Consider the following 26,795-nt stretch of genomic DNA (forward strand, 5'->3'; position numbering starts at 1 on the left):
GATAACTGGCCGCTCCAGAAGAGGTCCTACACCGTACCTTTTTCTAACCCACGGAGGAAGGAAGAAGAATCTGAACCCTTCCACCTTGTGCCTGCCACTTCCAGAACACTGCTCAACTATGGTATTTGAAAACCTCCCTTGACGAATTTCAGGAACTCTACCTATGACACCTTTCTTCCTCTTCTGGTGTTACGGACTGACTCTCAAAGACTCCCAGGAGCACAGACTTGATTTTATCACGCGACTTATTATGCCTTGTCATTATTCTTCAGATTTGAACATGTCTGTCGATGCCTTTTCTATCAACATAATACCCGACGTGTGGAATACTCCCCGTCATGCCCATTAACCCTCCCACCAGGAGCCACTGCTGCCATCCTCAGGGGGCACTGCGTCACCTCCAGGACCCAGCTATCCAACAGTCTGCCCTACGACCACCACCACTCCCACCCCTCCCACCCTACATTTCCACTGTCGCCGATCCTGCTTTTTTCCTCCTCCTCATCCTCGATGCCTTGACTGTAGAAAATTTTCACAGTCCACCAAGAGCAGAATCCACTCTTCCACGCTGAGCCCTGCTAAACCGTTTCAATACCATGATGCCCTTACTCGCCTTATCCGACCTTCCCAGCTGCTCACTCTGTCTAACTGCCAGTTTCCTTTTCTCCTGAATATGTATTATTACTAGAGAAAACTAAGAAATCAGAAAGATTTTCAAATGTATACTTTCCAGCCGTGGTTAGTTCTGCTTTACAACTGGGAATGTTTAATTCATCTCTGAATCCCTAGCACACTACAGTGGTTACAAGACCTGTTTCAAATGCTAATACCCTCACCCTGCCCCCCACAAATGTATCATTCATCTGTCATTTTGAACCAACAAGATGGCATACCAACTCTGCCCTCTGCCTGGCACCCAGAAAACGGTTTACAGCCCTACGAAGTGATGGGTGGTTGTCCACTCAGCTGAAGATAAGGAAAGAGGTCTACTGCCCCTTAGACTTGAACAACACTCTGACTGTATTCCCCTAATACTCCTCTGCTCCTAGTGCAGACCCAGGGTTTTGAAGTACGCAAGCAATCCCCAAACACCCTGCCGCCTGAAACCAGCCCACCGCTGACTGGCCCCTCCTGCAGGCTGGGGGGGTGGGGGGAGGGGGTGTGCTGAGAGGCAGAGGTATGTAGAGGGCAGGATCCCTCCAGAGACACAGCCGCCAGTTCTCAGAGTGTGTGCGGACGAGCCAAAGAAACCGCTGGAGCTGCCAAACAGTGCAGAGCAGCGCCCCGCGTGGAGCAGCAGCAGCAGGCGGACAGGACGCGAGGGAGTGCGGGCAGCACCTCACCTGGGAGACAGGCACCAAGACCCACAGCAAGGAGGGACACGAGAGACAGGAAGGAACAAGCTCTCCTTTCACCAGAAGCGGCTGGCACTGCTTTTGTTTCAGGCAAGTCTGTAAAGAAAAGCGCCAACCCCCATGGTCCAGGCCACACTCCTTGACCCTTTCAGAGGGCTGGCTGGAGCAGAAGCCCATGGTTTCAAAAGGAAACTCTTCAAAGGACCCTAGGAGACACAGGCACTCCCATGAGCTTCCTGGCCACACTTCTCTCTCCTGAAGACCAACACTTGATAGACAATTAAAAAAATGTCTCATTCTGTTAGGGAGATCCTCCCAACATGAGATGATAAGTTATTCACTCTGAATGCCAGAGCACATCATAAAACAAAATGAAAACTCCAATGAAAAAAGTGAGAGTTACATGTATTTCATGAAGATAAATGAAGAACAGGGTCAAGGTCAGCAGGGTCTTCTATAGCAAGATCAAATGCTAGCTTATGCTGAGATTCATTACTGCTAAGCCTCAGGTCTTTAGAAAACAGATAAATAAAGGAATTCCCAGTGAGCAGAAAGTGAAGTTGCCAAGGAAATGAAGTGACTAAATTTAAGAACAAGGAGCTAGTTAACTAACAATGTACAAGAGGCAGAAAAATGAAGAACTACTTCAGCCACTGAGGTTTTCTTAAAAGTACTTCAGGCAATAAATAGAAAATATTTCATGCCAATCTACTCAAAGTATATTAATAACTAATGCCTTTAAAGCAACTGAACTGGAGACTACTTTCCTGAAGAGTGAAAGCTGTCCATCACCAAGAAGCACGTTGGTTGAAGGCAACAAAGGCGGTACCTGCTGCCCTTTACTTACTGGGTGGTCCCTACACTCTAGGTACCACACACACCCAGCCTCCTGTTAGCCCTGAAAGGTACCCACCACTGCTCACAGATGTCACCAAGTGACGGGACACAGCTAGAGGGTCAGAGACACAAAGAAGCAGAGCATTTGGGATCTAAGGCTTTTTCCATTATATCCAATTATGTAACTGTCTAAATCACCCTTTCTAACTCGTGTATAGCTAACAGTTTAGTCAAAAACTCCTCCAATTACAACAATTACTACATTTCCATAAGTATACACTTTCTGAATACCTTTGGGAAATAAAAACATGCTGGCACAGTTAAAGGGGAAGATACTGTAGGCATGAAGGGAGAGTACAAGTTCTTGTAAAGCCATCAAGGATCTGGAAGTGAAGAATGTGGCTTCCAAACAATGACTTGCTCTGCTGCGGGTCACGAGCAGGTGCCACAGTAATCCTACCCGCACAGTGACAGAGCCACTAGACGGGGGTTTCTGCTGCAAAGTGAGATGGAATTCTTACTTCTAACAAAAACGCTGCACATAGAATCAAATGACTCCTTGGCACGGGGTTTACAACCCGAGGTCCCAAGCAGTAATGCTGAGGCATGGCTTCTGGCCACACCCGCCGACACGCACGCACCGCTGCGGCTGAACTGGATGCGGGGCTCCACGCAGCCAGCAGGCCGAGCTGTGAGGATGGCTTGGGCAGAAGTTAACATAATTTTGAGAGAAGAGTTAAAACTTTTGCCAACAATTATCTCTGAACACAGCTGTACCAAAACTATGATTCTCTCTCATTCCTGGCTGATTCTAAGATTAAAACTTATCTTCTAAGTAAATAATATGCAAGGTTCCCTATGGCAATAGCAGGTTAAAAGTCACACCTCACAGTCAACGGGATACTACATTCACCTGCTGAATAAAAATGACTTCCCACAGGTAAGCGGCTGCGCGTGGGGGAGAGGAGAGCAAGCCAGCCCTGAGAGGACGGCGGCGCGCACGTCAGCAGAACCCACCTGCAATAAACCCGCTCTACTCGCTCGGGATGACCCACGTTCTTCCTACCCATTCAAACCGGACTGGATAGCAGAGAAGCAGAGCGATTTTCAGATTAGTTAGAGCTCTACACCTACCAGGGTAAAAACACCCATTTAAAAATTCTTAACTTGTAACTAGATTTTTCTTTAAAAAAAAAAAAAAGTCTTTCTGGGGAACTCCCTACTGGTCCAGTGGTGACGCCTCCGAGCTTCCACTGTAGGGGGCCCGGGTTCGATATCTGGTCAGGGAGCTAAGATCCCACATGCCACGTGCAGCAGCCAAAACCACCACCACCAACAACAAAAAGTCTGTCTGAACTTTTTTCTATAAGCAAACTCTCCATTTCCCGCCCAGACCTTCTTCCTAAACTGCAGACTTCCGTGTCTCCCTGCCCACTCTCCATCTCCACATGGACAGAGTCTATCTAACAGGCCCTGAAAACCTAGCACGTGCCAATTGCCCCCAAATCTGCTCCTCCCTCCTACGAGCCATCACAGTCAACTCCATCAGCCAAGACTCAGTCTATCTCTGCCAACCATCCCCACACCCCCCACAATCAATCCATCAGCAAAACCCACTGGCTGTACCTCCAAAAACATACCCAGAACCTGACCAGTTCTCCCCAGGTCCCACTGCAGCCTGGCCCAAGCCACTGAAATTACTAGAAGAACCCCTAACTGGCCTCCCCTACAGTCAAGTCTCAACAGAGCAGCCAAAAGGCTCCTGTCACAACTGAAACCTTAGATGACTCTTCTGCTGAAAAGTCTAAGGGCTTCCCCTCCCCTCTGGTATGGGTGCCCATCATTCAGTTCCACAGGAGAGAGCTCACACCACCCAACACTGTCTAACTCTGAAAAACTACCCATGTATTTTGACACAAGCAATTAAGAAACAGAGATAAGATTCTTTGGGTCTGAGATGGTAGTTTAAGTCCATCATTTAACTCCCTCCCCTCCCAAATTCCCAGTGAATCAACCAGAAAAATATAAAAGTAGAGGAAAAATCTTCAAGGTGGCAGCACCAGACTGTCAGAAAGGCTGCCCAAAACAAAACAGCCTACCTGGGGGCAAGCATCCCAAGGTTCAGGTCCAGGTGAGGGTACATGCGTCCTGGGACGTGCGAACAGCAGTAGCATAGAGGACAAGTGGTGCAGAAGAAAACACCCCCATGGCTGGACCCCCACAAAGACAAGTACGCCACAGCGAGGAGTGAAATGCTGTCCCAGATAACTTTAGGATGGAAAACCAGTGTTTCAGAGTAACAGAGACAATCCTGTCACACAAAACTTCCTGCTTTGTCATCACAAGCCACAGACTGCTAATGGGGCAAAGGTGAGGTATAACGTAAATCAAATTATCCCCTGACATTATCTGGGATTGAAAAAAATCAAACAGTAATACAGACACTTTCTAAAAATAAACGTTATAAGTACCACTTTGCAATTAGGAATAAAGCTATTCTTAAAAATTAGTAGCTGAAACTTGTTTAAAACGTAGGAGGGCTCTACCATCTCTGGCTAACGGACCCCAATTCCACTTTCTCTGGGGAAGCGGGGAGACACCACGGCTCCCCTTCTGGTGGAATAGAGTTCCCCTCGTCACCACCAGTGCCCACCCTGCCCTTCAACTCGCTGGTCAGACCTTCCCGGAGCCCTGCAGCACCCTCTGTCTGTCTCTGCAGCGCTGGTCGCGGTAGCAGCAGGCCCTTCCCTCCCTTCCCACCCCCAGCAGCCCTGCCTCCGTTCCTCGGCACCCTCTCATAAGCGAACTTTAGAAACAGGGGACACCTGTGCTCTGCACGCCCCCAGCCCCACTATGGTCTTAGTCCTTGCCCCTCACCTACCCACCGCAGCTCACTTGACCTCTAGCAGCGTTTTACACAGCTGACCCATAAAACACTCTATCCTTTTTCTTGACCAAGAAATACTGCTTCTGAAGAGTCTGTCGTCACATCCTGTGAGGTGGCATTTTTCTGCAGGAAACAGTGACCCAGAACACACGAGAAGGTGATGACCACATCATGAGAGAACCTGCATCTGGCGACGGGGGTGACCAGGGAAGGGAAGGCAGTGGGCTGGGGGGTGGGGACCAGAAGAGCATCAGGAATGCTGAAGACAGCAACCGTCCGCACGCACACGTGCCACACATCCTGCGAGGCCTCAGGGCCTGGGGCTCACAGGAAGAGCAGAGGGAAGCTGTGAGGGCGACTGATCAGCTATTTGAAGGAAAAGTTTCTCAAGTACCAAACTGCAACTGTGAAAACACACACTGCACTGCATTAAAAATAATGTTCTGAGGTCAAGTACTTTAACCCCAGAAACGAAGTGAACCTGAAACACAATTGGGTCCCCGGTATTTCGGTAAAGAACCCTTCAGTCTAGTTACCATGCTATACTTCTCAGCTTTACTCTAGTCACCATGCTATAACTTCTCTCCTTTACTCTACCTGTCCCCCCCACAGACAAAAGGACTGGTAAAGGTGGGATATTAAATATGGTATCATGCGTTCTCATGTTTAATTACATTATTGTTAACTCTGACATGCACAATTTCAATAGCATAAAAAATAAAACTTTTCTCATTAGTTTTGTTACACTAGAAACAAAATGCATTCAAAATAGAAAATATAACACATTAAATATATACTAACTTCAAAATAATCAAAATATGGTCATAACATTCTAATTAATTTAATAGAAACATCAATTCCTAAATCACACATTATTACATATAAGGCTCCTATTAAAACATTCTCATCTTTGTATTTCCACCAGCCCTGAAGTAGTTTCCACACAATAATGAAACACACCTGGTTTCTTCCTCTACGTTTTCCATAGTTCCTTCTTACTAGGGCTTTATAATTCTCATTTTTCTTGGTTAAGTAGTAATACAAAACACAATCAGGAACACTCTACAAAAAAAAATTATTTTTGAGGATCCAATGAAATACATTTTTTTAAAAAATCAAATAACAGTTCCAAGGAAACTCTAGTGTTCTCAAACTATAAACTGAAGAAAAATATAAATGGCTAGCTTTTTAAGGCATACCTAGGCTGTAAAAAAAAAAAAAAAAAAAAAAAAAAAAAAATATATATATAGTATCTACTATTTTCATGGACAATCACAGCTGTCTTAATACAAGTTATGTAAAAGATACCAGGAACTATCAGAAACATTCAAGCACTTTCTTATTTACCAGTAACTAAATTCTCTTTCCTCCTCCATACATGTAAATATTCAAAATGTCTCTTTTAATATTTTGCTCACTAACCCAACATCCAATCCATTGTGAAAAAAAATTTAAGGAAAATCAGGACACTGAAATTTTAATTAGCAGTTTAATGAGGTTCAAAAAACATTGTAACCTACGTGTTTTTATGGAAATATAATATCAGGTCATTTTTCGTTAACCACGAAAATTAGTCTGTGTTCTGTGCTTAGAATCTATCATCATATAATTGTAAATAAATATCACTATACTATTCACATGAGAATCTTTTCTGTATCAAGCCCTTCGCAAAAATTCTATTTAACTACTTGTATTTCTATTTAACTACTTTTCTGTGTTGGAGCACAAAATTTCAAAGCAGCAACCATCACAAATTTATAAACATTCTCAATGCAAACTATTTCTTACCTTCCTTTCCAAGTAAGATGCAATAAGTCCAAAGTTTTTTGGATGCTGGATAAACCTGAGTAAAAAAAAAAAACAACACACACACACACATTTTAACAAGAAGAGAGGGGAAAGCCCTTAGGAATAGAAATATAACGTAGGCTAATTCCTATTGACTCCTAAATGCTAATGCCCTCTTAAAGGGCACAGACTTCTGGGCACCATGCACCAGGAACTGGATTGGGATATGGCAGAGCACAGAAATCTAACTTTAAAATGCACCCCTGGGTGATTCGGACACCAATCAGGTTCGGGTAACACTTAAAATGACCCCACAACCCTGTTCTTACTACTGGTACCTACATTCCTGCCTATAAACTTATAGGAAGGTCATACCAAATCTATCTTTTCTGCCTTCCACAGTACCCACTCAAATGCCAAAATGGGGCCAAGTTTGAGGGGTAACAGTTCAATTTACAAGTAAATGCAATACTTTTCACTAACTTATGTACACTTCTATTAGAGAATAATTTAAAGTTTAAATTACTTGTCCTTAAAGATCTCCTTCTCATGGTCAGTCCAAACATTCATGAACTGCCTATCTTTATAAACCTTCATAGGGTCCTCCATAAGCCCATTCATGTTAATGAACTTGACCCGTCTCTGTTCTGCATCAAACATCATGGGTGGGATCACAGAAAGCTGTCGCATTTGTTTCTCATTATTCTGGGGAGGAGAAAAAAAAGAAATGCAACTTACATAGAATAAAACTTAAAAAGGGCCACAGACCCTGTGGTGGCCCTTAACAGACACTGAAACACCATGTATGTGCTTTAATGACAACAGCGGTGGTACCATAACATCTAACACGTAGTAATTATACACATATCTAATAAATACTCTTTGCATGAATAACAGAGGAAGAGAGTACATATATTAGTTTTTTTATAATCTACTACTACAAATTGAGTTCTTTCCTTAAACGAAGCTGATACTTCAGATACTGGATCTGAGACCTAAAGGACACACAGTAATGTCAAGTCACTGAAGTAATGATCTTATGAAGCACTTACTAACGTTAACACTGCCTCATTTTAAAAAGTCTTAACATCATTGTTAAGAATAATAAAATAGAAAAATAAGCAGACAGGAACCAAAATTTTAAGGTTATTGATTTTAAATCAACTAAACTTACTTAAGTATTAAGCACTTCTTGCTAATTTTACATAATCTTTCCATTGCAAATTTAAGACTATGATCCTTAGAATTTCAACTAAAACTTGGTTACAGTTATACAATTTATTTTTCCCAAAGTTTAATTCAGTAAGTTTATAAGCACAAACTTCCATGAGAAAACTTTTACCAAAAATTTTAAGTCCTGACCCCAATACAAGGCTAGGTTTTTTCCTGAAACTCTTCTCATGCAAGCAGACACTGCCTTAGAGTCAAGTCCTCACAAAGGTTCTAATTTTAAGGGTCCTCTCAATCAGTCTGAACACCGAAGTGTGGTTTGGGACAGATGCATTAGCTTGAAATCACCTCACCTGATACTAGTTTTGGCTGTTTGCAGATGCCCCCCTTATAGAATTAGTCAAAAAGTGAGCAAAGAAATTTAACACAGAGTTAAGTCATCATTGCAGAGTTTATGGCCACAAATTCTGAAACGTATAGCGATGTAATCATTGTCTTTCATTATTACTTAAGAGGACCACCATGTTCAAATAAGCAAGACCTTCAGAACCTAGAGATGAGGTTTTTAAACAGCAATATCATAAAACCAAAACTAGCAAAACTCCATACATGGCTTTTGAACTGACCTTCAGAGATAGTTTGAACACAGCTAGGAGGACCCACTGTTAAGAACTGAAATTTATTCTTATTCAGAAATGACTTATTAATATCATATCAGATCTCTCCCAGGCTCATCTGGCTAGAGATCACAGTTGTCCTGTCTACTCTACCTTCTACTAAACCTCTCTTATCAGGTCCTCCCACACATTCTACCATTGTCATCCCATCATAACAGCCTCCTTACCTCCTTCCAGGCCTCCCTGCTGCCAAAGCCATCTTAGTAAAATGCCACCATGATCATTAAAACTTCCAATGGTGGGCCACAGACTTTGGAACAATTCAAATGCCACAAGTGTTCCCTCATCTACATACAAATCAACACTCAGTTCGCAGGGTATGAGGCTAAAATGCCTGAATAGTTAATTATTTAACTTGAATTAAATCAATTAACTGTCTTACCTCCTGTTCAGAGAGCCCATCAATAATTTCAGAAATCTCATGCTCACTCCTAGCAATGGTGGCTGAAAGACCAGCTCCCCTCTGGCCAACTCTAAACGTGAGGAAGAAATTATAGATACATTTAAAGGCCTTTTATAAAGAAGACATATCAATTAATTACTTTTACATCGATTTCTTTTCTGAATGGGACCGTTTAATCAACTAGAAGTCAGAGAAGAAACATAAAATGTTATTAATTCCTTTCAAGCAATATGTCTAATTCATTTATCTATAAAATTAGTAACAATTTAAATGTTAAGATTTCTTTTTAAAGGTTACATGTCTAAGTTCAAATGGCAGAACTGTTTTTGGGAAACTCCTGGAAAACTAGTTATTGGTGTCATTTTCATCTCAAATATCAGTCTTTTGTCTGCCTTCCAGAGAATGGGACTTAGAAAAATACATAAAATATTTTTAAAGGGAGGCGAAAAAAACACAATCAACATCCCTCACAAAAACTTAATTGTGATTAACAGGCTTTTCATGACTCATTTACATGAGACAGTACAGAAAAAAAACTAAAGCTTCTACCTTTGCAAAAGCACTCTTCTCTAAAAGTAAAAGCAAATCAGAAACTACATACCAGTAACAAATAATTTCTTAATTAGCAATCAATTTAAGAGTTATGATCACGTTGGGAGGTAATGAAGGATTGAGACACTCAAGTCTATTCTTATTAACTGTCATTTCCAAAGGAATGAGCATTTTCAAGAACTGAAGAATTAATTTCAAAATATTCACTTAGATTCAACAGCATGACTAAATACAAAAAATTAACATTAAATTCACCAAGACATAAACATTGCTAGTTGATAATGAAGTTCTATATTCAAAATAAAAGTTCTTAGACTCACATAGAGAAGAGACCTGTGGTTGCCAAGGGGTGGGGAAAGGATGGAGTGGGAGGTTGGGATTAGCAGATATGAACTATTACATACAGGATGGATAAACAACAAGGTCCCACTGTGTAGCACAGGGAACTATATTCAATATCCTGAGATAAACCATAGTGGAAAAGAATATGAAAAAGAATGTGTATATAGCATATATGGATAACTGAGTCACTTTGCTGTACAGCAGTAATTAACACAACAGTGTAAATCAACTATACTTCGATAAAAAAAGAAAAAGGAAAAACATCATAAAAGTTCTTTATGAACTTTCTTAAGGTAACAATAAATACTGTGAAAGATCAGAGGTATGATTCAAAGGAAAACAGCATAGCCATCAAACACCAAACCACTTACCGCTGAAACCGCTCTTGCTGTTCTCTTTGCTTTCGAATTTCTGGAAACTGTTTTTCATAGTACTCCCTTGTTTTGCTTTCTTTAGCTTTCCTCCGAGGATTATTTTCTATTCTGTCCACTTTTTTCTCCCATGCCTCCATGAGCTGATCATAACGCTGGCAGATTTTTTGTTCCTATTAAATACCCGTAGCAAATTAATAATTAAACTAAACTCTGTGATTCTGACAAACCTAATACTTTACAGTAAAGGTTACTTCTTAAGACTAAGTAAGAAGTACATTTGGCCTATGACTCAACTGTGAATGAAAAGCTGTCCTTGATCTGAAAGAAGAGAAAGAAAGGGAGCTGTTTTCTACGAAAGATCAACACATAGAGCCTACTGTGGCTGGATTTTTTAGTTAACGTTAGGACTACACAAATTAACAAACTACATGATGAGCCACTCTGATAACAATTACATCTTCACTGTCAAAAAGATGGAAAATGAGAAATAGAAACATGTAAATAGCTCATAATCCCAAAGGCAAGCAGATTAGCATTTTGTTGTCATCCTTCCAATCTGTCAGAGAACACACTCACACTTAAACATCCCCTCTACTGCTGGAAGTTTTGGTTACTTGCAGCTTTTTCTTACTATAATGCCATACACTGAACACTTGACAGTCTGGAAAAGGCAGAAATTAGTTGTACTTTATGACAAAAAGAAACACAGTAAACTACATGAAATCGAGAATGAATGCTTTTAGAGAAAATGAATAATGTATGATCTCATTTTCTAAATAGGGAAGAAAGAAAGAACCCTGCATTCCAGCCCAGGGACCATGGGTGAGAGACAACAGAAGGTGTGAAAGGGCTCGTGAAGGCCTGCCACACAGGCATCTCCAGGAAGCAGCGCGAGGGGAAAGCACTGTCTTTCCCACCCCCCACCCCCTCAACGCCCGTCCAGCTCCTGTGCCTCCACCTGCACTCAAGCTCTACTGTCGCCCCCTCAGTCTCATCTGGATTCAAGTAACGGCCTCCTTCCTACAGGACTCTCATGCACCCTGAATGGTGCAACCAGATACAATTTCTTAAAACACAAAGCTGGACATCTTACTTCCTCAGCTCAAAAGATGCCCTCAGGATCTGACCCAAAGCCCCCTGGTGACCCTGGGCTGTGCACGACGTGGCCCTGCGCAGCCTCGCTCCTTGCCACCCTCCCAGCTCAGTCCACGCAGGCTCTCTCCACCCTGCCACACTCCCTCCACTTCCCAGACCTACATGTGAGCTGCTCCCTCTGCGCGTGCAAGTTTGCGGAGGACTGGTTTTCCTGTGCAACACCCCTCGTGATTCCTATCTGTGTCAGCTGTCCCCTTACACGCTCTCATGGTCATCTGTACGTCCTGTGCCACTGTGTATGACCACAACACTGCCATCGCCTGCAGCCTCTTCTGCCCCATTACTCATTAGGCTCCCTAAGGGCTAAAACCACGTGGCTACCCACTCCCTTTGTAGAATACATGGGACAGAGGAAACAGCCAATAAGTATTTATTAAGCAAATCAGTGAATGTATAAACTTTGTAACTAAATACTCTGTGAAGTATGAAAACAAAGTCTGTGCTTCTGTATTTGTGTCTCCAGACAGCAAATTTAGCTATTTTTTACGAAATTTTACCATAATTATGACAAAATTATTGGATTAAAAAAAATACTTTAGCTAATTTCTCACTTATATGCGTATGCTCTTGGTCAAAAAGAAAAAAACAAAACACCAAAAAACCCCACAAATCCAAGACCGGGAGATTGGCAAATCAGAACATTAGACGTGATATACCAGAGTGAAGCTGCTGACCCTTACAGCTCATGAAACCGCCAGGCCCTTAAATACAAGGTACAAAGTTCATTTCTGATGTGGATCAAAGCACATCATGTATTCACTAAAACAATATAAATGAATTAATAGTCTGTCTAAAATGAGTACAAACACAGTATAAAAATAAGAATACTGGCATGTTTTCTGTACCTTAATTTCCACGAAGATTATAACCACAAAATTTTTAGACTGCAAGTCATATAATAAATGTGAAAAACGATGTGAATTTGAAAAAGCTGCACTTTAGCGGACCCAGTGACGCCTCATCAGCACGACCACGACGTACCCACACTGTCTGAGGGTTACGAGACTACATGCGGATCATCCTACGTCTCTTTCATATTTTTTTTAACGACTCACCATTTTCTTTATTTTGGCTAGATGAAAATGTTATACACAGATGACCAAAGAAATTAATTTGATAATGATATTAAATGTGATTTATGACATCAAAATGCTGCTAGAATTAGACTTATACTTAAGCCACATCTACAGTTACTTTTTAAATCAGCACCCGTTCTCACTAACAATGGGAAAGCATATGCCTGAAGAAGCACGGACGGGAAAGTTGTACAAATTTCAGTTAACAAGGATAGGACCTCACCCTTTGTTTTCTTGCATGATTTCTTCTTTTAAAAAATAAAATGAGTTTTTTCCTCATCACCTGGTTTCTAGAAGAGAAAAATATGGTTGTATGACATTAAGAAAAAGTACAATTTAATAATGCATTCACTTTTTTGTTTTCAGAGACACTGAAAAATAAGCGAAGATCACTTAAGAATACAATGTAATCAAAGTTAATCCTACTTTTTTCACCCTGCAAAATAAGACTCCTGAAATAATCGGAACTAAAATTCCTCCCATTCTATAGTCAGACTTTAATACAAATAGTTCATTTTCAATGATTACATTCAATTATAAGGCAAGTATTATTTTCACGTTATAATTACACAGTTACTGATTCTCCTTAAGAATTCTGCTGAGACAAACACCTTAGTACACTCTTGGAGGAAAGGGGGCGGCAGAGAAGGCAAAGCTTTTACAGTTACCTCCTCCCTTAGGTATGTGCTGCCCTCCCTTCTATGAGAAAGTACCAACACAGAGAGCAGTGACTTCTGCTTTAAACAGAAACTTTTCTTCAGTCACAGAAATAACACAATACACTCTAAGAAGTCACAGAGGGCCACGTGACAAGGCAGGAAGACTTCCCTTATAACAGTGTAACAGTTTCATTTTTCAAATCTGAAGCACTGTAAGCTTCAAAAACAATGACATGCAGGTTCAAATATAAATATTTATACCCCACCTACTTCCAGAAAGGATTTCAAGCTGATTATTCAAATATAAATACAAAGCCAAGGCAAGGAGAAGTCATTTTTTGGATTATCTGCGACTCAGGACTAACACTGACACTGGCTCCACTCAAATAAGCAGGGACAGTCAGGAGCTGGCTATATGGAAAAGTAGCCAAGAGATGAAGAGAATTATTAAGGGAACATTTGCTATTTCATACAAAGCAAATGACGGAAATGAAAGAATAGCTACTGAACGATTCATACAGACGCATGCAGCTCAGTAAATGATATTTCACAAGGTGATGTACGGCGGAAGCATTACCATATCTTCAGTTTGCTCTCATTGTAATTATGTGCTACTCAAAAGCAAATGACAAATCAATAAATGTATTTTAAGATGTTTCCTAAGAATTTAAATGAAGACCCCCCCCCATCTCAGGACAGTGTGCTAAGCACCGTAGTAGGCAACAGCTAATATGAAATAAATCAGACAGGGCTGCTCTGCAGCTAATACCAGGGAACAGACAGAACACAAACATAATGGAAGCTTTGTGGGGAAAAAAAAATCATTCAAAGTAGCCAACTAGATTTTATCTGCTTTTCTCCTTTTTAAAAATGTTAAAACAGCAAAACAGTTCCAAAACAAGGTACACTTTATGAGTTTTGCCTAACCTACTTCTAAGGGTTGTCAAGACCATAGCAGCATCTCACAGAAAAATTCTAAGTATATGACTTTTATTATAAACCACTTACTTAACAAAAGTTAAAATTATTCAAATTTCAATTTCTGTCATGCATACTACCATGCATATTATATTTGCCACCAGTTCTGCAAAGTAGTCAATTATTGCACATACTCTCAGTAAGAAAATTTTTTAAAAGAAAAAAAAAAAAAAAAATATATATATATATATATATAAATAGCAATGTGCTCATTAGTAACTGTACTAGTAAATAAGTATAATGTTCTGGTTGTACTTAATAAAACATATAAAGTAGATATATTACATTTTTGTTACAAAGAATAATTCATCTAAAATTCTCTTAAAATATGATAATTAAAAAAAAAGATACCTATCTAGCTTCCTCTCTTACGTCAATCAGATCAATAAATTAGGTTTTCTTTTCACTTATTTTCTTATTCCAAAATGTGCACCCACAAGGCCTGGTGTCTGGGATGAGCAAGGCTAAGCAGACCGCACTCTGGAGCAGTCTCCTCGCCCACGTGAGGTGGCTGAGCGCTTCCAAGGCACCAGGACATGAAATGGCAGAAGGGTCTACAAATACCGTCATTAGCAAGAGTCATGGAAGGGATTTCCCTAGAATAGGATTTTGAATAATGATAAAATGATCCGTGGCACTTCTACTTTGCAATGGCAGATGTGGCTTGGTGGGGGACGGTGTCATCACTAGTCTTAAATGAAAAAGCTTCATTATCTTACTTCATCATGCGCCTTGCAGGTACTCCACTGAAAAAAAGACAAAACAGGAGGCAAAAAATTCAAGCCTCAAGGTAAGCCATTTCAATGTTAAGTATCCACCTTTTTTACTAGCAGATTATAAAACCAGCTAGTTTTATGCAATAATTTATTTCATTTTTTTGGCCTCGGAAACTCAAAGCTGTTACCCCAACCCCCAAGAAGCCAGAGGAAGATAACATATAATAAAACGACAGCAAATTACACAAATCTAAAACACACCTACACTATATTATAATACTATGTCAGCAGATAAAATAAAAATGATCTCTTTATAGAATATACGGTCTTTAACTGAAGAACTCCAAAGATGATCAATACTTACGTCTTGATGTTCTCATGGTACACCTTGGTATCTGATGGTTGGTTATAGAGTGGCTATAAAATAAAAAAACACTCATATACAAAATGTTGTACATATGTCTATGAACAGACAAAAACACAATTTCCATCTCAAGGCAAGCCTAGGCAGAGTACTACTGGCTCTACACAACAGACACCCTACCAGAACCTCCAGACTTGGGTTCCCTGAACAACCTGTCCATGCCATCTTCTAACAATGCCACTGCTATAAGACGGTTCATAAATCCATTGTATCCCGTAATAAATTCATTCATAGGTTTTTTTTTTTTTCTCAAAGACAAAGGAGGATTAAACATCAATATTACCCTAATAGTATGATTCAAAGAGCTTTCTGTTTCTGTTCTCACTTCTTCCTCCTTCTGCCCGAGCGATTAAATGGCTGCTCAGGCAAAAACACAATCAGGAAAACGCTTCTACAAAAGGTAACCAAGCTCATGTACATCATTTCAAGCTTATCACCCTTACTGCCCAGCTACATCACTCTCATCCCAAAGTAAGAAACTGTATTCCATCTTATCCCAAGAAAAATTGCTTCAAAAGGAGCCACTAAGCATGAAAAAAGAAATTTCTTACTTACCAGTTCAACTTTTGGGCCAAGACCTTCAAATATTTTATGAGCTTCTTCTGCTTTTTTCTACAGATAAAAACATTATTATATTGTATAATTAAAAATTACACTACCTAAATGAAAAATCATTTCCAATTTAATAATATTTACCTAAAGGCTAATCTGTAGTCAAACTTATCCTTACTTCCAAATGTTCTTCTCTCATAAGATAGGCTGAAATACTCTCTTAATTTTATTGTCATAACTCCCTCAACAAATTCAGTCAAATCTGAACACTTGTATTGAAAGCGAAACCTAAAGAACTGGCAAGTTCTTAAAAGCGCATAGATATTAAGATTCCAGAGAGAGGGAACAGAGACTCCCCATTAGAAAGGAATCCCTCGTTTACTGTATGTCAATTATATCTCAAAAAAAGTTCTTAAAAAAAAACAAATCCCTCATTTTTAATACTTCAACTCTTAATGTCTTTAATGAAAATTTAAAAACATAAAATATCATAAAATCTCCAATCTTTACTATGGCAAGCCAAATTGATCTCTCTGAAGAAAAGCTTATAATGAGCATACTTTCTAACTTTAAGAAAACCTTAGTAATAACGATAGAGAAAAACTAGTTTGAATTACTCAAGTGTTCAGTAGTAAATAAATGTTGAATTATATACTTTCACATGCCTTTTTCAAAAGTAAAATCATCTAGACCAAAGTGCTACCTAACAGGAATCTACCTTTAATAGACAAATGAAATGTAACAATATGTGATACTAAAACTGTTTAAGCTGGAGTTCCACGTCCAGCAAATGTGCCGGGGGTCCTCAGCTCTCTCTCGCCCCAACACACGCTCACTAGTACCAAGGGCTCATTGCCTGCTGTAGAGACTCCAGGGCTTCTGATGCGACACACAAATGGGAATAGAATCAATCAGTATCCCCAGTCTAAGGAAAAATATTCCCTTAAAATAAACATTCTCCTTCTCATTTATCAATCAAAATTGGTCAGTCAAGTATTTAGCATCTATTATGTGAAAAGAACTATAGGTAACTAGCGTAGGAAGCTCAAAGTAGTGTGATGCACTTTCCAAACTCCAAGAAACTTAAAATGTTATTAAGATGAGAAATAAACATATCAAAAATGTCAAATACAAAAATATTAAAAAATCATTAAACTTGCATAGCAAATGCTACTTGTATAGATACTTTTAAGGCAGATTTGTCAACCTTGGTACCATTACCATTTGGGGCCCAATGTTTCTTTGTTATGGGGGCCGTCCTGTGCACTGTAGACTCTTCAGCAACACCCCCGCCTCTGCCCACTACATGCCAGCAGCACTCCACCCCTCCCCCAAGTGACAACAATCTCAAAAAGCCAAAATGTAATTATCAGAAAACTCAAATTTATTAGCTTTAAGAAGTATATAACACAAATAACAGAATCACAGATGATAAATGTGGGAATATCTAGCACCTGCAACTAATTCTCTAGATGACCTACACTCACCAGTGTTTAAATCTGCTTTCTTGAGACACTCTACATTATACAGAGTCTACACCAAGAACAGGCAAGCTAAGTGGAACTGTAAGCAAATAATACTCAGAGACAAGTGGGAAAAATTGTAGTATGGCAAATATTTACTGGTATCCTATTACATAAAGGCACTTACCTCTTCAGGGCTAATTTTAAAAGGTGATATTTAAGGTGTTTGCATATCCCAAGATTTAAGTTTTGCAAAATTTTATTAAATATTTGACTTCATGTTGGCGTAACTGCTAAGAGCAGATTAACCTATCAATTGTTTGGCAGAAAAAATTTAATTTAAAACCTTCACATTTACATAATATAATTTTATCCTAAGTCTACAGATACAAGTAATTAATGCCTCAAACATAGGCTGAGTATGTTCTATGTGCCAGGCACCTGCGAGACACTAAGGAAACAATGAATAAGCTATCCTTCTGGTGTAGGAGGATAAGGAGTCTTGAAAGGCTTCATACAGAAAATGAAACTTGAGCTGAGTCCTGAAGTCGAGTGCCCTCGACAGACAAGCAAGGCAAGACACTGGGACACCTGACAGCAGGGGCAACATCACAGGGTTAAGTACTGATGTCAAGGGAACATTCACATCTGTTCTGGTAGGGTATCGCTAAGAAAAGAGTTTTGGGCCACAGGCTGGCCAGGCAGGCATGTAAGCACTGATGAAAAGGCTGGGCTACTCCTAGAATGGGGGAAATTATCAAAAGGTTTTACTTGGTGAATCACATCAGAGGACTCAAATATGAAGGATAGATTAGAAAGAAAAAAAAAGCTGAAGGAAGGAAACTCAGTGTCTATGAGAGGTGAGGGCCCAAATTAAGCTACTGCCAAATAAGGAAGAGAGAAGCAATGGACCAGACCAGTACGTAGGAGGCAGAACTGAGGCTCTTCACTGATTAACCAAATCTGCAGAGTAGCAAAAAGACAGAGATCCACAGTTTCCAGGATGATGGTCTCGGTGACCAGAGGTTGTGGCACTAAGTATATTCACTTATTGTCAATCTCTTCCTTTCTTCTGATGCCACATTAACTTGCAATTCATTCGATCAAAATACAAACATGTTTTTGAAAACTACACTCCACACCCCCTCTTTTCTATATGTATTATAATGCTGAAATTAGAACACTTACAGATATTTTTGGAACTTACAACTGGGAAGGGTAACAGCAAATTGAACTGTTAAAAATAGTCTAGGAGAAGAGTCTGTTAAGAGACTAAAAGAATCTTAGCCTCAAGTTTAAATATGATGCAAGGCAATTTTTCTCTCAGGAAGTCAATTTTAAAAGAGTCAGTTTGAGGTAGTTTTCTGCCTCCCACTAACTTTCTAAATAAAAGAAAGATGCCTCATACAAGATAATGGCCCCTATCTGTTAGGCCACATTTGGCTTAACTGCCAACCAGTGTCTGCCGCTCCAAACAAGGAACAAGAGGGAGAGACATACTCTTGTCGCCACCCATCACTCCTTGCCTTCAGTGTCAAAGCAGGTAAGGTCATTCATGACAAAAAGCTACAGAGGCAGTGAAGGTCTAACAAAAGACAGCATGGTGAGGAGGAAGGCATGGAAGGGTCAGTGGTGAGAAAGCCTGCCGTGCTCCCTCACGCCCCTCGGGGACCTCTGCTACCACCAGGATCTACTGCGCAAGCACTACCACAGCAGATGACCAGCAGCAGGGAATACAAAAAGAACATACTTTTTAAAAGATGATTTCTGGGACTTCCCTAGTGGTACAGTGGGTAAGACTCCACGCTCCCAGTGCAGGGGGTCTGGGTTCCATCTCTGGTCAAGGAACTAGATCCCACAATGCATGCTGCAACTAAGAGTTTGCATGCCACAACTAGGGAGCCCGCCAGCTGCAACTGAAGAGACCACTGGCCACAACTAGGGAGCCAGCAAGCCACAACTAAGACCCAGCACAACCAAATAAATAAAAATTTAAAAATAAAAGATGATTTCTACAGTTACTGAGTTAAAAACAATCTTCACTATAAGTCTAATATTAAGACAGATTTCAGGTTTGGTTCTATTCTTCACAGAATGCATAACAAACTGAAAATGTAAATGCTAAAATGGCAAGAGGTCTGAAAGGAGCTGTCAGTTCTGCAGATGGGCATAAAGGAACATTTACTACACTAACTAATGAAAAAAAATACATATATATACATTAAACACAAACTGAATCCTCTATCAGATCTTGTTCAATAGTTTTCAGTCTTCACATCCTAGGCAGGCAACTGCAGAATTCACTAACATTGGAACTGTTTACTAGGCCTGTAAGAGAAGGCTAATTAAGAAATTCAATCAATTAATGAATATCATTGAATTCAGTGTATTTGAATAGTAACTCATACTAAGAAAGAAGTCAATATTTTATAAGATCCTTTTCCATTGTTATCAGCTCTAATCCCTGAAGTCACAAACAGGCCATGAAGACCATCAGCCCACAGAAGTACTTTACTGTTCTCCAGTGTATTTTTTAAAAGCAGGAGATTTCATATAAAATCCACACTCCTTGCTCCTCTTAAACAAGGGAGCACCTGTTGACCAGGGGACACATCCCTGCAAGGACCCCAGCATCACTGCCCTCCAGGCATGCCCTGAGGGGCCCTCATCACTCACTCCACACCAACTGCCTTCACCCTCACTGGACTCATCTTCATGTAGGTTGCTCTGTCCGATAAATTGGATTGATTTTGAAGCCAATCAAGAAACTAGTATCAATTACCCATATTTCTGCCTCCCTGTGACACTTACCATTATCTGAAATATTGTGTATCTGACGCCTTCCAGTTATCTATCTATACACACACATACATGCACACCAGAGTCCAAGATCATTCCTATACATGTGTATTTAATGAATGTTTCACAGTGGCTTTTCTTAAGGCCAGTTTCCTTCAGGACCTGGGCTAATATAGCTATAGGCTGCCTGTGTAAGATGTACTGATTCTGTGACTCCATTCACTACAGGGCAAATAAACTGACACAACAATCCCCAACTTCTACCTTAGCTGATAAGCCAATTCTCTACCACAGTACTTAATGCATACAATTCTTTCTTGAACTGGGGGCTTCTGGAAGCCCAATGTTAAGCAGTTCTCTTGGAAGGTTTTCTTCACATTAAGGTGAAATCAGTTTCCCTTTAACTGTTAGTTCCTGGGCTGGATTCTGGCCAAAAACTAACTTCAACATCACAAAATTATTCACAGAATTGAGGCCTGGCTTTCCTAAATCCGTGGACACTTTTAATTATGAGTATGAAAGAAGAAAGTGTTTTAACAAACCTAAAAAAGAAAGTCTACCTGTCAATGGCCTCATACTTTATAACTAAAATTCAAACCACAGCCCAGCTATCAGCTCTGAAGCAGATAACACAAGCCATTTCCATGCCCAATGACCTGTCTCTGCTAGAAGAATGTACTTGACATTAAATGTCTCTCATAAAGTGAAAAACTACAGAACAACTGTATTATGTGCTACACATTTGCTTACCACTATTTATATAACAGGAGAGAGACTCAGCTAATATAATTATACTGTCATAAAATAATATTTATACCATATAGTATGCAAATGAAATATTAAATAATTTAAGACACAACTGTCAACTTTTCTTCAGTACATAAAGGAAAAACACCAAGCTTCAGCCAAAGTTTAAGAACATTAAAAATTAGAAAAGAAAGCAGGTTTTAATAACATTAACATCACCACAGAACATAGAGATGACTGGAAAAGGCACAGTCCAGTGGTTTTAAAGGCCTGTGCCGTCGGGAATGGCATGAACTTACCCGATTCTCATCATAAATAATTTGGACAATACTGCGGTGTTTCTGCTCCACGGGAGGAGGGGACACAGGCTTCTCAGGCTCTGGAGGTTTAGCGGCTTCTTCTTCGAGCTGTTGCTAAGAGACCCAGAAAGGAAGAGTCAGGCATCTGCTACACGTCAGCCCCACCAGTAATTAATCGCCAGAGATAACACATGCTCCTGAGCAATGCTTTGGTGATTCTATAGGGTAAACACTGAATCTACTAGGGTCTAATGGACCCAAAGGCTCCAACGAACTCAATCAGATTTATTTTGACTACACACTAAAGAACATAAGTCCTCACCTGACAGATAAATCCTTGTATATTTTAATTCTGATAAATTCAAAGCAAAATAAAAAGAGTCTAAACATATGAAGGTACCCCATCTACCTCTATCACAATGACCTTTTGTGGCACGGGAATAATGCTTTTCTGTGTTATAGATACACAAGACGTTTGCATGTCTGGCGGGAGAGTATTGATAGAACATTCAAGGGTTCATCTGTAACTCAGCACAGCACCATCCTCTACCCCACGCCCCCACCGAACTTGATAGTCTATAGGGAAGAGGCCCTGGCAATACCAAAAGAATATGGACTGCTGGAGTGAGCAATCGCAAAGCAGGAGGCTACCTAAACTACTCTGCCCAGGTCTCAGCCTTAGGGTCACCCTTTACAAGCGGTTTGATCCTAGGACCCTTTCTAGTCCTTACCTCAATCTTGAGCAAGTATGCAAACCCCTCACATGCGAAGTAGGGATATTAATCCTACCTATCACACAGCTTTCTGAGAGGATTAAATGCCTCAATATATGTCAAGCACAACTATAAACAGTAACTATTACCTACAATTATTACTGAAGTAAGGACTTAGCTTGGTTCACTGCCTTTGTCTTCCATCACCTATTGCCTGATACCTACCAAATGCTCAACAAATAGCTACGTGGATATAAGTTCACAGCATGAGATGATAAAAAAGACATTAGGTAAAGATGGTAAGTCTACCAAAGGCCTAGCAGAAAAAAAATTACCTATACTAGCAAATAAGACTGAAAGTCATATAAGTTAGACCACACCCAAATGAAAAGATAAAAATCCCCCAAGAGAGAAACTTTGAGGATCACTTCCACTTTGGAACAGAAAGCACTCTTACAACCTGCTATCTGTGTAAGCAAAAGATATTTGGAGTTCTGAGATCATTTTTATGGGAATGAGTTCTTCGACCATGCCCTTTTATTCCTTTGCTCAGAGGGTTTTCTTTTAGAATTCCCGTTAAGTACGTGCAGAAAAAGAAATAAATAAGGTTCAGGAAATCACATTTTCTTCTTAGTAGCTAAGCAGCCCTAGGACAAAATCACAGTAACAGAAAGACTAAAAACAAAACAAAACAAACTTTCCTCACCTATTTTTTCATTTACATTAACTTTACAATAATATTGCCAAAGTTTTTTTTGTTTGTTTTGTTTTGTTTTTTTGGCACACGGGATTAGTTGCTCCGTGGCATGTGGGATCTTCCTGGAGCAGGGATCAAACCTGTGTCCCCTGCATTGGCAGGCGGATTCTTAACCACTGCGCCACCTAGGAAGCCCGGCAAAGTTTAAACATAAATTTAGTTAGAATTTTTACCGAAACTGTATAAAATGTGAATTAACTTACAACGAGCTCACATAATTAACACTGTGTTTCTATTCTGCTGTATTTCTTTACTTACTCAAGTTGTCTTTTATATTCTTCAATAAAATTTATAGCGCCTGTATATCTCATAACAGTCATACAATGTCTCATTATTTTTAACTATTTCAATGGATTACATGTTACTGAGCATATACTATGTGCCACATATCATATAATACATTATCTCAACTCACACAACAAGCACATGATTCAGTTGGTGTTATTAGTATTACTACTATTTTATATATGAAGAAACTAAAGTAAAAATATGACCAATCCAGAAGGATCAGACCCACTAAGACTTAAAAGAATTGTCAGGCATATTATTATAAATTTAATATGATTTAATAAAAAAAAGAGGGCTCAACATATTAAAAAAAAAGGCAAGAGGGAGAAGAATCAAGATGGCAGAGTAGGAGGACTTGCGCTCACTCCCTCTTGCAAGAGCACCGGAATTACAACTAACTGCTGAACAACCATCAACAGAAAGACACTGGAACTCACCAAAAAAAAAACCACCCCACATCCAGAGGCAAAGGAGAAGCCGCAATGAGATGGCAGGAGGGGCGCAATCGCATTAAAATCAAATCCCATAAATGTTGGGTGGGTGACTCACAAGCTGGAGAACAGTTACACCGCAGAAGTCCTGAGGGTTCTGAGCCCCATCTCAGGCTTCCTAACCTGGGGGTCCAGCAATGGGAGGAGGAATCCCCAGAGAATCAGACTTTGAAAGCCAGCGAGAGTTGACTGCAAGACCTCCACAGGACTGAGGGAAACGGAGAGTCCACTCTTGGAGGGCACACAAAAAAGTGTGCTCACCAGGACCCAAGGGGGAAGAGCAGTGACCCCACAGGAGACTGAACCAGACCTACCTGCTGGTGCTGGAGGGTTGCCTGCAGAGGTGGGGGGCAGCTGTGGCTCACCAAGGAGACAGGGGCACTGGCGGCAGGGGTTCTGAGAAGTGCTCATTGGTGTGAGCCCTTCCAGAGTCCACCATTAGCTCTACCAAAGAGACTGTAAGCTCCAGTGCTGGGTCGCCTCAGGCCAAAGGACCACCAGGGTGGGAACACAGCCCCACCCACTGGCAGACAAGCAGATTAAACTGTCACTGAGCTCCACCCACCAAGTCAGATTAAAGTTTTACCGAGCTCCGCCCACCCAGCCCAACCCACCATCAGTCCCTCCCATCAGGAAGCAACCATGAGCCTCCTAGACACCTTCCTCCACAAGAGGGCAGACAGCAGAATCAAGCAGTATCAGCAGTATTTCATCTTGTGGAACTGAAAATCACAGCCACAGAAAGACACAGAAGATGAAAAGGCAAAAGACTGTACCACATGAAGGGACAAGATAAAACCCCAGAAAAACAACTAAATGAAGAGGAGATAGGCATGCTTCTGGAAACAGAATTCAGAATAATGATGGTGAAGATGATCCAGGACTTGGAAAAAAGATTGGATGCAAAGATCGAAAAGTTGCAAGAAAAGTTTACCAAAGACCTAGAAGAATTAAAGAACAAACAAACAGAGATATGCAACACAATAACTGAAATGAAAAATACACTAGAAGGAACCAATAGCAGATTAACTGAGGCAGAAGGACGAATAAGTGACCTGGAAGACAGAAAGGTGATCATCACTGATGCAGAAGAGAATAAAGAAAAAAGAATGAAAAGAACTGAAGACAGCCTAAGAGACCTCTGGGACAACGTTAAACGCACCAACATTCGCATTATAGGGGTCCCAGAAGGAGAAGAGAGAGAGAAAGGACCTGAGAAAATACTGGAAGAGATTCTAGTTGAAAACTTCCCTAACATGGGAAAGGAAATAGTGACCCAAGTCCAGGAAGCACAGAGAGTCCCAGGCAGGATAAACCCAAGGAGAAACACACCAAGACACATACTAGTCAAACTGATAAAAATTAAAGACAGAGAAAAGTTACTAAAAGCAACAAGGGAAAAACGACAAATAACATACAAGGGAACTCCCATTAGGTTAAAAGCTGATTTCTCAGCAGAAACTCTACAAGCCAGAAGGGAGTGGCACGATAATACTTAAAGTGATGACAGGGAAGAACCTACAACCAAGAATACTCCACCCAGCAAGGATCTCATTCAGATTCGACGGAGAAATCAAAAGCTTTATAGACAAGCAACAGCTAAGAGACTTCAGCACCACCAAATCAGCCTTACAACAAATGCTGAAGGAACTTCTCTAAGCCGGAAACATAAGAGAAGAAAAGAACCTACAGAAACAACAACATGTACAATTAAGAAGATGGTAATAGGAACATACATATCGATAATCACCTTGAATGTAAATGGACTGAATGCACCAACCAAAAGACACACACTGGCTGAATGGATACAAAAACTAGACCCATACATATGCTGTCTACAAGAGACCCACTTCAGACCTAGGGACACATACAGACTGAAAGTGAGGGGATGGAAAAAGATATTCCATGCAAATGGAAATCAAAAGAAAGCTGGAGTAGCGATACTCATATCAGATAAAATAGACTTTAAAACAAAAAATGTTACAAGAGACAACGAAGGACGCTACATAAAGATAGAGGGATCAATCCAAGAAGAAGAGATAACAATTATAAATATATATGTACCCAATATAGGAGCACCTCAATACATAAGGCAAATGCTAACAACCATGAAAGAGGAAATCGACAGTAACACAACCATAGTGGGGGACTTTAACACCCCACTTACACCAATGGACAGACCATCCAGAAAGGAAATTAATATGGAAACACAAGCTTTAAATGACACAATAAATCAGCTGGATTTAATAGATATCTATAGGACATTACATCCAAAAACAGCAGATTACACATTTTTCTCAAGTGCACATGGAACATTCTCCAGGATAGATCACATTTTGGGTCATAAAACAAGCCTTGGTAAATTCAAGAAAACTGAAATCGTATCAAGCGTCTTTTCTGACCACAACACTATGAGACTAGAAATCAGTTATAAGAAAAAAAAGTGTGAAAAAAATAAACACATAGATGCTAAACAATATGTGACTAAATACCAACAGATCACTGAAGAAATCAAAGAGGAAATCAAAAAATACCTAGAGACAAATGACAATGAAAACACAACAATCCAAAACCTATGGGATGCAGCAAAGGCACTTCTAAGAGGGAAGTTTATAGCCATACAATCCTACCTCAGAAACAAGGAAAACCCCAAATAAACAATCTAACCTTACAACCTAAAGAAACTAGAGAAAGAAGAGCAAACAAAACCCAAAGTAAGTAGATGGAGAGAAATCATAAAGATCAGAGCAGAGATAAATGAAAGAGAGACAAAGAAAACAATAGCAAAAATCAATAAAACTAAAAGCTGGTTCTTTGAGAAGATAAATAAAATTGATAAACCTCTAGCAAGACTCATCAAGAAAAAGAGGGAGAGGACTCAAATCAATAAAGTTAGAAAGGAAACAGGAGAAGTTACAATAGACACTGCAGAAATAAAAAGCACCATGAGAGATTACTACAAGCAACTATATGCCAATAAAATGGACAACCTGGATGAAATGGACAGATTCTTAGGAAGGTATAACCTTCCAAGACTGAATCAGGAACACATAGAAAATATGAACAGACCAATCACAAGTAATGAAATTGAAACTGTGATTAAAAATCTCTCAACAAACAAAAGTCCAGGACCAGATGGATTCACAGGTGCATTTTATCAAACATTTAGAGAAGAGCTAACACCCACCCTTCTCAAACTCTTCCAAAACATTGCAGAGGAAGGAACACTCCCAAACTCATTTTATGAAGCCACCATCACCCTGATAGCAAAACCAGACAAAGATACTACAAAA

At 40.1% G+C, this 26,795-nt stretch overlaps 1 protein-coding gene across 17 annotated transcripts in view; it reads right to left on the bottom strand.

The window, feature by feature from the left end:
- The window catches only part of NCOR1 (nuclear receptor corepressor 1), a 149,989-nt gene that overhangs the window by 70,699 nt on the left and 52,495 nt on the right, over positions 1-26,795 (bottom strand). For 13 of the 17 annotated variants that reach the window (XM_057717049.1, XM_057717050.1, XM_057717056.1 and 10 more), the window contains exons 6-15: positions 21,254-21,367; positions 15,949-16,005; positions 15,334-15,386; positions 14,973-14,999; positions 12,840-12,906; positions 10,383-10,555; positions 9,097-9,187; positions 7,394-7,572; positions 6,868-6,922; positions 6,040-6,141 (exon numbers count right to left, since the gene is read on the bottom strand). In XM_057717049.1, coding sequence (XP_057573032.1) covers positions 6,040-6,141; positions 6,868-6,922; positions 7,394-7,572; positions 9,097-9,187; positions 10,383-10,555; positions 12,840-12,906; positions 14,973-14,999; positions 15,334-15,386; positions 15,949-16,005; positions 21,254-21,367 — 918 coding nt within the window. The remainder of the gene's footprint in view (positions 1-6,039; positions 6,142-6,867; positions 6,923-7,393; positions 7,573-9,096; positions 9,188-10,382; positions 10,556-12,839; positions 12,907-14,972; positions 15,000-15,333; positions 15,387-15,948; positions 16,006-21,253; positions 21,368-26,795) is intronic. The other 4 variants (XM_057717063.1, XM_057717065.1, XM_057717053.1 and 1 more) reach the window with 1 other exon arrangement.

This window comes from Hippopotamus amphibius, chromosome 17 (assembly GCF_030028045.1).
Source record: "Hippopotamus amphibius kiboko isolate mHipAmp2 chromosome 17, mHipAmp2.hap2, whole genome shotgun sequence".
Classification (NCBI taxonomy): domain Eukaryota; kingdom Metazoa; phylum Chordata; class Mammalia; order Artiodactyla; family Hippopotamidae; genus Hippopotamus; species Hippopotamus amphibius.